This window comes from Olea europaea, chromosome 6 (assembly GCF_002742605.1).
Source record: "Olea europaea var. sylvestris chromosome 6, O_europaea_v1, whole genome shotgun sequence".
Lineage (NCBI taxonomy): Eukaryota > Viridiplantae > Streptophyta > Magnoliopsida > Lamiales > Oleaceae > Olea > Olea europaea.
In genome coordinates, this window is record NC_036242.1 from 27,988,776 (window position 1) to 27,998,799 (window position 10,024).

Genomic DNA, 10,024 nt, shown 5'->3' on the forward strand with positions numbered 1-10,024 from the left:
TTATAATTTAAAGAATGTATCTATTTCTATTTTATTTTGAACATTATAAAGTGAACAAAATACATTATGGCATAAATGCTCCTAAGATTCAAGTCATGGCTGTCCCTTTGTTTCGCAAGGTCTAAGGCAAACTTCAGAATTTAAACTTCTAAAAATGTAGCAAACAATTAACTTTTCTCATTTATAAGAGCTTTACGGAACAAAATTTTTCTAATTTAAAATAACAATAAAACGATAAAAAAATGAAATATTTAAAATATTTATATTACAATCAAATAACGACACAAAATGTTTTAAAAGATCACTTAATTTTGTTGTTCTTTCATTCTCTTTTTTTCTTGACATTAAAGTACTTATCTATATCTCCAACTTAATTTCGAATTAATGTCTCTTCTCTTTCCCTCTTCTTCTTTTTTGAGCTCTAAAGGCATATTTAGAAGTCATGGTTTTTGACTCAAGTCACTCAATAACTAACGCTAACTGAAATTTTGAGTGTTAAAAGGGGCTCAATTTAGTTTAAGAAAAAAGATTAAAATATATAGTGCTTGTTTGGTATGGATTTTGTTAATTAATTTTTTGATCGTTAGGGATAAAGTTGCTCCTACTTGTGAGAGAATGATTCAAAAATGATGGTTGAAATAGTAAAATAACTGTAAAAAAATTGATGTTAATTGGATTAAAATCTCTGTCAAACATGTTCATAGTTTTTTGCCTGAGCACTGTACCAAAACATAGAAGCCAATTAGTGGAAGAAAACACAATTTTTGTGAGGCGGTGGTCTCTTGGGACACTCCTCGAGCCGACTTTGAATTTGAAGTCATGTACTTTATTTCTCTAATGACAACTCGACTATTCAGTCAAAATGGTCAAATTGAAAGCTATATAAATAGACAAGGTTATATTCTACTTATAAAGAACACCGTTTAGATAATAAAAATATATATATATAGATAAACCATATATTAATCTAGTAATTAAAAGAATGATATTTTTTTTTTTTGAAAAAACATAAGAGGGCGGTATATAAATAAAATAAATTGTGTATAATACACATGCGAATACGTGATAGATCATAGAGGAATGGTGGACTGACAGTCCAAGAAGATTTATTGTACATGAGGGATAGATTGCGCACACATACCAAGATTTGCTTGTCTATGACCAAGTGGACCAGTAATAATTTGCACAGTAGCGGTCTTTTCAAAAGTTTTATTGCGGGCCCACCTGGCATAACTGCTGTAAATGAACATACTAGCCAAACTACATAAATAGCATACACCACCACCACCCTTACATCGTATCATCAAAGTCACACGTACACCAAATGGAACCGCCAAATGCAAGCAATTCTCATTGCGCGGTGGAGATAGTCACCATGGAGACAGAGATACTTAGGGTGGTGCCACCACCGCGCCGGAGCACTCTTCAAAAACTGAAGACAAGATTCAAAGAAACCTTGTTTCCTGATGACCCTTTCCGGCAATTTAAAGGACAGTCATCCAAAAAGAAAATTATACTTGGAGCTCAGTATATTTTCCCTATACTACAGTGGGGTCCTAAATATAATCTTAAATTACTCAAATCTGATATTGTTTCTGGCCTCACTATTGCCAGTCTAGCCATTCCTCAGGCATGCCATCAAAAACTCCATTTTCTTGCTTTTTTAATTAATTCATGACTATTTTTTTTTCCTGTTTTTCTAATAATTTTTCTTTTTGGGTTTAACTTTTTCAGGGTATTAGTTATGCAAAGCTAGCTAATTTGCCTCCAATTGTTGGTCTTTGTAAGTAATTCTTCTGTTACAATTTTATCTAGTGCATGGCTGTTTTCGACGATATCTGTAAAACGAGAGCCTTCGACATCGAGGGATCACGAACCGACCATGGAACCCAGTATCTAAATATCTTATTTTTCTTTTTTAGATTCAAGTTTTGTGCCACCCCTTGTATATGCTGTTCTTGGAAGCTCAAGGGATCTTGCAGTGGGTCCAGTTTCCATTGCTTCGTTGATTATGGGATCAATGCTAAGACAAGAAGTTTCGCCAGGGAAAGACCCTATCTTGTTTCTTCAACTGGCATTTTCTTCAACATTTTTTGCTGGTCTTTTTCAAGCTTCTCTGGGTTTTTTAAGGTTGTTTATTAGTTAATGATCACTGATGGCATTAATTCCTACTTGTCTTAACAACTGGGGAAGAGGAAAAGCTTATCTATAGTTTGTTTTTTTAGGCTTGGATTTATTATTGATTTCCTTTCAAAAGCAACACTTGTTGGATTCATGGCTGGTGCTGCTATTATTGTTTCTCTTCAGCAACTTAAGAGTCTTCTTGGCATAGAAAATTTCACCAAAAAAATGGGTTTGGTTCCTGTTCTCAGTTCAGTTTTCCATCGCACAAACGAGGTTAGTTTCTCTCTCAATAAATTTGAGTTGCACTGCATAAATTCATTATATATGCTAGCAGCTAGCATGTCATGGATAAATTTTGCAAATTACTGTTTCAATATAGAAAAATACGTTTTACTGTATAAATACATAACGAATTATTTATTATCCACTTTTTTAAGGTGATTATTACTCACTTTTAATTGACTTTACTGGGTTAATTTGATCCGTTTTTACGGCCAAAAAAATAGTGATTATTTTAAAAGAGTTCTTTGTAGACAATTCATGAACATTTTCTCTCACGTCTAATATTGTAAAAGTAAACTTATTGCCTTTTCCCCACAAACCAAAAAGGGAAAAAAAATAAAAAGCACATAAAGACAATTATCCACATGCTAACACATAATTATTAATTTTATGTAAAATATATTCGTTTCATATTTCATCTCAATTTAGTGAGGATAAGAAATCAATAATCCAGAATTATTTAATTTTTTTTCTTGTTTTTATGTGATTTTTGTGCAGTGGTCATGGCAAACTATACTAATGGGGTTTTGCTTCCTCCTGTTCCTTCTCTTGACCAGGCACATAGTACGTATTTCTCGTTTATTTATTTTTTGTATTCTAAGGCAGTGTTTGATTGGAACCAATTCCATGGAAAATGGAATAAGTTTTTCATCTTTTACTCAATTAAGGAGTGTTTGACAGCATGGAAATGGAAAAAAAAAAAGACAAAAAGAAAAAGATGAAATTGGAATTGGAATTGGAAATTCCAACTTTTGGTGTTTGATATGTTATATTTTCCATGGAATTGCATTTATTGGATTTATTGAAATTTGGAATTTTCCTTATTTTGGTGGAATTTGAATTCTCACCATGTAGCGACTTTTTTTTTTTTTTTTTGGTAATGGAAACCAATTCTAAGAATTATTGTAAAAAAATATTTTTCTTTAATTGACAATTTCCATGTAAAACAAAGTCAAACGAACATAAAAAAAAACACTTTTATTTCAACATTTTCCATCTGGAAAATTATACCAATCAAGCACAATAATTTACAATTCTCAGGAAAACAATTATAGTCAATTCAATTCACTGGAATCCATTTTCTAGGCAATTCAATTTCATCTTTACATTCAAACTGACCCTTAATGATGTTTGATACCATTTATTTTCCATGGAATTGATTTTCTTGCTTTTGTTGCCACATGGATATTTTTCATCTAATTGAGGGGTGAGAATTCATTTCTCGGTAACTGTAGCAATTTTTAATTTTTAATTTTTAATTTTTTTTATTGGCAATGGAAACAAATTTTAAGAATTATTGTAAAAAAAAAAGATTCCCTTTAATTGACAATTTTCATGTAAAATAAAGCCAAAAGAATACCAAAAGATAAATGATTTTCTTGGGTTTTAATAATTAAAAAAAAAACAAAAAAAAAACAAAAAAAAAAATTTTTTTTTTGGGTTTTTTTTTTTTTTTTTTTTTGCAATGTAAACAAATTCTATCCTCAATACTAGAAAATTTTATCCCTTTAATTGACAATTTTCATGTAAAACAAAATCAAACGAACACCAAAAATACTTTTATTTTAACATTTTTCACGTAGAAAATTATACCAATCAAACACAATAAATTGAAAATTTCCAGGAAAACAATTTCTAGGCAATTCAATTCCCTGGAATTCATTTTCATTTCACCCAAATTTCATCTTTATAATCAAACAGACCCTAAATTCTTATTTCAAACTTAAATTTATTGAATTTGATATTTTATGGCAAATCCTAGCACATCAAGTTGTGTGAGCTTACTACCTTCTTTCAACATGTATGATTTAAAAGCAACTTTTACACAACTTTCGAATAAACCATAATTTTAAATATGAAATGTCATAATTTTAAAATTTTTATAATAACTTTTCTTGTCAGTGAAGAATTAAGATCATTTGCTTAAATTTTTTGAGATTTTCAAAAATAAATAGGTCTGCCTCTAGATTTGCATCTATATTTACATATGTGAACCGATTGATACAAGGAATATTTCATTCGACCATCTCTCTTTTGTCACCTATAAATTCTAGTTTTATGAACACTTAGGTGTCTCGTACTCTCTCTCCTTCTCTTTTGTGTGTCTGAACTCGAAATATTGGTTGTATATAGGTTTATTTTTTCTATTATTTGATTGTTATTGAAGTTAAAAGAATAGCAAAAATATAAAACGTTCTTTAATTGTTCGTTTGGTAGGGATTTTGCTTTCACTTCTTGTAGAAGAGAAGAGCATTGCGAGGAATCTACCTTAGGCCAACTTCTTATAAAAGCTCTTCTAACTAAACAAAACGCTTTCAAAAATTATCCAAACATATCAAAAACAACTTCTTAATCTCAAAAATATCTTTTGGCTTTTAAAAAGTCACTACAAAAAAAAAATTTAAAAAAAAAAAAAATCATCTTAAGAGTTTATTTATTTATTTATTTTTTTTCCAAACTCGATCAAAATCAAGTTTCAATCTCCGCAAATTCGACTTGAATATTTTCTGTAGTATCAATTCCACTTAGAAATTTGTATACGTTTACCATTTAATGTCAAAATTAAACCATAAGCATTCTTATGGCTGTGTATTGTAATGTGACAGAGCAAGAAAAAACCAAAGCTGTTTTGGGTGTCAGCAGGAGCCCCTCTACTTTCAATCATTCTCTCCACTCTGCTAGCTTTTGTATTCAAAGCTCAGAATCATGGCATTAGTGTAGTAAGTTTCACTTCATTAATTCGCTTTTAAGAGTCGGTCGAGAGAGACTTTTATTAAAATCGAAATCTCTTGTAGTGTATTTGTATTCAATATTGCCCTTCCTTTATTCTCTGTTTTTTTTTTTTTTTTTTTAATATCAGATTGGAAAACTACAAGAAGGATTAAATCCTCCTTCATGGAACATGTTACAATTTCATGGAAGTCACTTGGGACTAGTAATGAAAACTGGCCTTGTCACTGCCATTATTTCACTCACTGTAAGTATTTCTTGTTAAAGATATTCACTTGTCAAAATCATTAGGCATCGACTGGATGTATGCCAATATATTTTGTTGAAACAGGAAGGAATTGCCGTTGGGAGGACTTTTGCTGCTCTGAAAAACTACCAAGTAGATGGAAACAAGGAAATGATTGCAATCGGACTCATGAATATAGTTGGTTCATCCACTTCTTGCTATGTTACAACTGGTATATCCATCCCATCTTCATTTTTGTTCCACATATCGAAATTGTTGTAGTTTAACCCAAATTCTAGTGGGTATTGAAGTTTTGGTTAAAGTGATCTTGAAAATATCAAATTATAAACTGGGGAAAAAAGCGCAATTTCTGTGACCGCTAGCTTGGCGCTGGAGCGGCATCGTCAAAACTTCAACAGAGACTTGGCTCGCCTGGCGCTCGAGAGGCAGAGCTGCAGGTCGCTTGGCGATTGCTTGGCACTCAAACGACGTAGTTATCGGGCCAGGCCCATTTCGCTGTGTAAAGCATTTTCTAGATTTCTATTCATCTATAACTCGGATTTTAAGATTTATATGTATTCTCCACAACTTATATTAAGGTCATAACGTTCATACAACATCCTGAGAGTTTTAAATTTAAATTAAGAGTATCGAGATCTTGTTGTACACACATTAATTATTAGCGAAATTCTCCTCCTCGGTCGGTAGTTTTTTCCCATTTTTGGATTTCCTCATAAATCAACATAAATCTTGGTGTTCTTGTATTTTGTTTGTTTATTTCATTATGTTGCGATCAATTCACAACAGAAATTGACGACGACTTGGCGCTTATTAGTTTCTTGACCATTTGCAGGTGCTTTCTCAAGATCAGCTGTGAACCATAATGCAGGGTGCAAAACTGCAGTCTCTAACATAATAATGTCAGTAACAGTAATGGTGACACTCCTCTTCCTCATGCCACTCTTTCAGTACACTCCAAATGTGGTGTTAGGAGCCATCATTATCACTGCTGTAATTGGCCTAATCGATATTCCAGCAGCCTATCGGATTTGGAAAATTGACAAATTTGACTTCTTAGTGTTGCTATGTGCATTCTTGGGTGTCATTTTTATCTCCGTCCAAGAAGGCCTTGCCATCGCTGTAAGCTTCAATTCCTCCACTTCCCACACCCCGAGAAAATAACATTTAACTCCACATTCCACTTGAAAACAAGGAAGCTAACATCTGAAGGTAAAACATAATTATCAGGTAGGTATATCCATTTTTAAGGTGCTCCTACAAATAACAAGGCCGAAAGCTGTAATGTTGGGAAATATACCAGGAACGAATATTTTTCGTGATCTTGACCATTACAAAGAAGCTCTTAGAGTTCCAGGCTTCCTCATTTTAAGCATTGAAGCTCCAATTAACTTTGCTAATACAACTTATCTGAAGGACAGGTAATTGGCTTCTACTTATATTAACAAAATTCTGTGAAATTTCATTTTTGGGTGTTTGCTTCCCAATTTTCCTGTAACTACGACCTCAATTCTCTATGTTTCTCAGGATTTCAAGATGGATAGAAGAGGATGAAGTAGAGGATGAAAATGGCAAACAGCAGTCCATGATCAAGTTCATCATACTCAATTTGTCTGGTAAGTTTATTGAAAATCTAATGCATGGTTTTGAACGAGAGAAAGAAGTCAGGAATCCTCTTTTTAAGTCTGAGTCTGACTCGTTTTGTTCCCTCCCCAATAATTCTTTAAGTTACTTCAAAGTTCCAGAAGCCATTCTTGATTTGTTACAAAGTGATCTAAATGATAGTTTCTTCATTTGATGAGTAAAGATACATAGTTCTAAAACTAACACTGACATGAACAATTACACTTTTTCCAGCTGTGAGTGCAATTGATACAAATGGAGTCTCATTCTTCAAAGATTTGAGGATGGCACTAGAGAAGAAGGGTCTAGAGGCAAGTAGCAAAAATCTTCAAAATCTTTTAACAAATGATTCATTATTTTTGGATTTACCATATCCTAATGCTGTTTATTCCAAATCACAGCTTGTATTGGTGAATCCACTTAGTGAGGTGATTGAAAAGTTGCTGAGAGCAGATGACTATAGAGAATTTGCAAAACCTGATTGTATGTTCTTGACAGTGGAAGAAGCTGTAGCTGCTCACTTTTCAACAATCAAGAACCAAAAATCTCCAAGCAAACCTTGTCAAAAAGATCTACTAGAAAAGATAACTTACAGGGTCTAGACACAACTAAACTTTAGTAGACTCTAATCCCTCAACTTGTAAAGCAGCAGAGAACCTCTTCAACTGTACAACCTGCACTTTGCAGAATACTGCTCTGGACGTCTTTCCCTCGGCATGAATCACCAAGAATAAACTCATTTCGGAACACCCGGAACCCCAAGATGTCTCTTTCCAACATCAGAACTTTGAAGGCTTATTGAAAAAGATAGATTTTTGGTGTTTGATCTTTAGATCTTTTTGTGTTTTGATCCTTGATTGAAACAAGAGAATAATGGAAGATATATCTGAACTATGTAGGATGTTATCTTAACTAAAATAAAGACTCAGCTAATTGCAAAATAATATTTGGGAATTTTAATGAATTGATCTTGTGATTGAATCAAAAGATAAAGGAATATGTTTACGATCTCCAATAATGTGTTCTCTTGAATGAAATAATTAATAAACCATTCCAAGAAACAAAATATGACTTGGGTATATATAATTGGTGGTGTTTGACGTTGAATAGAACGCCAAAATCTGTTGAAAGTCACAAACAAGATTTGACCAAATAAATATGCAGCTCATGTGTCAGGGTTGCGCCTAGCAAGTCGTCGTATTTCTGTTTTCAAAACTCGAGCGCCTCTTGCGCGTTTGGCGAACAATTTTGCATTGACTTTTTTCCTTGATCCATGTTTGACGTTGTTGACTCCTTTAAGGCCTATACTACGAATTTCCAACTCTTTTGGCTTTAATTACAATTCAATAATTGTGAATTTGAATAGGTGAATAGCCAATTACAATTTAGATCTAACACTTTTTAGTACAATATACCCACTCAACTTATTATTTTGGGCACTAAGCATCAATTCTATTTGTCTATGAAAAAGCCACATGTACGGGGATTATTGTTGACAGAATTTTGGCAGCATCTGAATGACAGTTTTTTGTTTTTCCTTTATTTCCAGTAATTCTATAAAAAAATCTGTCAAAATTATTCTGTAAGTGTAGCATGATTCATTTGTCTATCACTTAATTATTTGACTAACAATTAGATAATATAGCCCTTGTTTGAACCCCCTTTTTTTGAAAAAATACATTTTTAAACAGTGTTTTGACATCATTTTAACCATACATTCTTCAATAAAATAATATTACATGAAAATCTAAAACTTTTTCTTATTTTTTAATCACACATTTCACATCATTACACTATTCAAAAATGCATTTTCTTGACAAAAATGGGGCTCAAACAAGGGCATAATGTGCACAACCACATTAGAAATTGGATTTGCAAAATTCTATACCCATGCTAATGTGGTGGAACCTGATATGCACAATCGATTTAAAAAATGAAAATATGTGCTAAAGCATATACTTATAATGTTGGTCCCAGAGTTATAATAAACTTGTATTTTCAAAGATTTACAAAACAAAAAAAAAAGGCAAAAATCTTGAAAGCAGTAAAAGGAATAGAACAATAGATATGTTTTGTTCCAAAAGGAGCCCAGATGTTCAGTCCAAAAGGACATAATCACCCGTTGAGCCTCAATCAAGAGTATGCTCAAGATTTCACTAAGTTTCACAAAGAAATCGTACAAAATATTCGAAAAAATCAGAGATTTATTTGATTTTATCTAGCCTCTTTTCTATTACAAAATTCCTCTCAAAAGATTAAACAGATCACTAATCCTTCCCTTTCTAGCAGAAGAAAAGATTATATCACAAAGATTTTGATTTCATTTTACAGAGAGAAAATCACGAAAAACCCTCACACAGAGAGAGAGAGAGAGAAAAGAGAATTTGAGAAAAATAAATAATCAGAGAGACGAAAAACCAGTGGTCAAGTGAAGTATCAAACAAGTCACTGAACCGACTTCATCCAATGGTTGAGGGTGTGCCACGTGTACGGCACACACCCATCCATAAGAGGCACCAAAAAAACGTTCTTCCAAAAAACGCAAGAATATTATAAAGTCTGGGCCTCCAACAATTTTAAGTAATAAGGCCTCATAAAAAAATAGTGAGGCAGCCCATACTTTAACATTCTCCGCCTTGCTGAACTATTTGTTTGTTTCAACTAGTGAATTCAAGCCTTACTTGACTTCATTAGCTCTAGGAAACTGTAAAAAAGAAAAAATTAAAGTTAGTTCGATTTTCAACAAATGAACTTCTGAATATCACCTTATTAGTCTTTAGGTGATGTTCAGAATTTTCAAGCATTTTGTAAATTTATTAAGTGTTAGAATTTTAGTTCCTAAATCAGAAGGATTAAATTCTGTAGGGATTTTAACAAGACTGACCACACCTTGTTCAACCATATTTCTTACAAAATGAAATTTTATATCAACATGCTTTGTTATGTCATGATAAACTAGGTTTTTACTTAAATAAATGACACTTTGGTTATCAGTATGAATACTAACAGATTCATTTACAA

General features: G+C 32.4%; 1 protein-coding gene across 1 annotated transcript; it reads left to right on the forward strand.

Moving 5' to 3' along the window:
* The first annotated feature begins 1,289 nt into the window (after positions 1-1,289).
* On the forward strand, positions 1,290-7,967 carry LOC111396330 (probable sulfate transporter 3.3). Its single transcript, XM_023022738.1, has 13 exons — positions 1,290-1,630; positions 1,735-1,783; positions 1,923-2,130; positions 2,226-2,397; positions 2,905-2,970; positions 5,013-5,126; positions 5,267-5,383; positions 5,468-5,594; positions 6,216-6,502; positions 6,611-6,801; positions 6,908-6,996; positions 7,238-7,314; positions 7,405-7,967. The coding sequence occupies exons 1-13, from the start codon at positions 1,325-1,327 to the stop codon at positions 7,603-7,605; spliced, it is 2,004 nt and encodes a 667-aa protein (XP_022878506.1). The 5' UTR covers positions 1,290-1,324; the 3' UTR covers positions 7,606-7,967.
* The last annotated feature ends 2,057 nt before the right edge of the window (positions 7,968-10,024 follow it).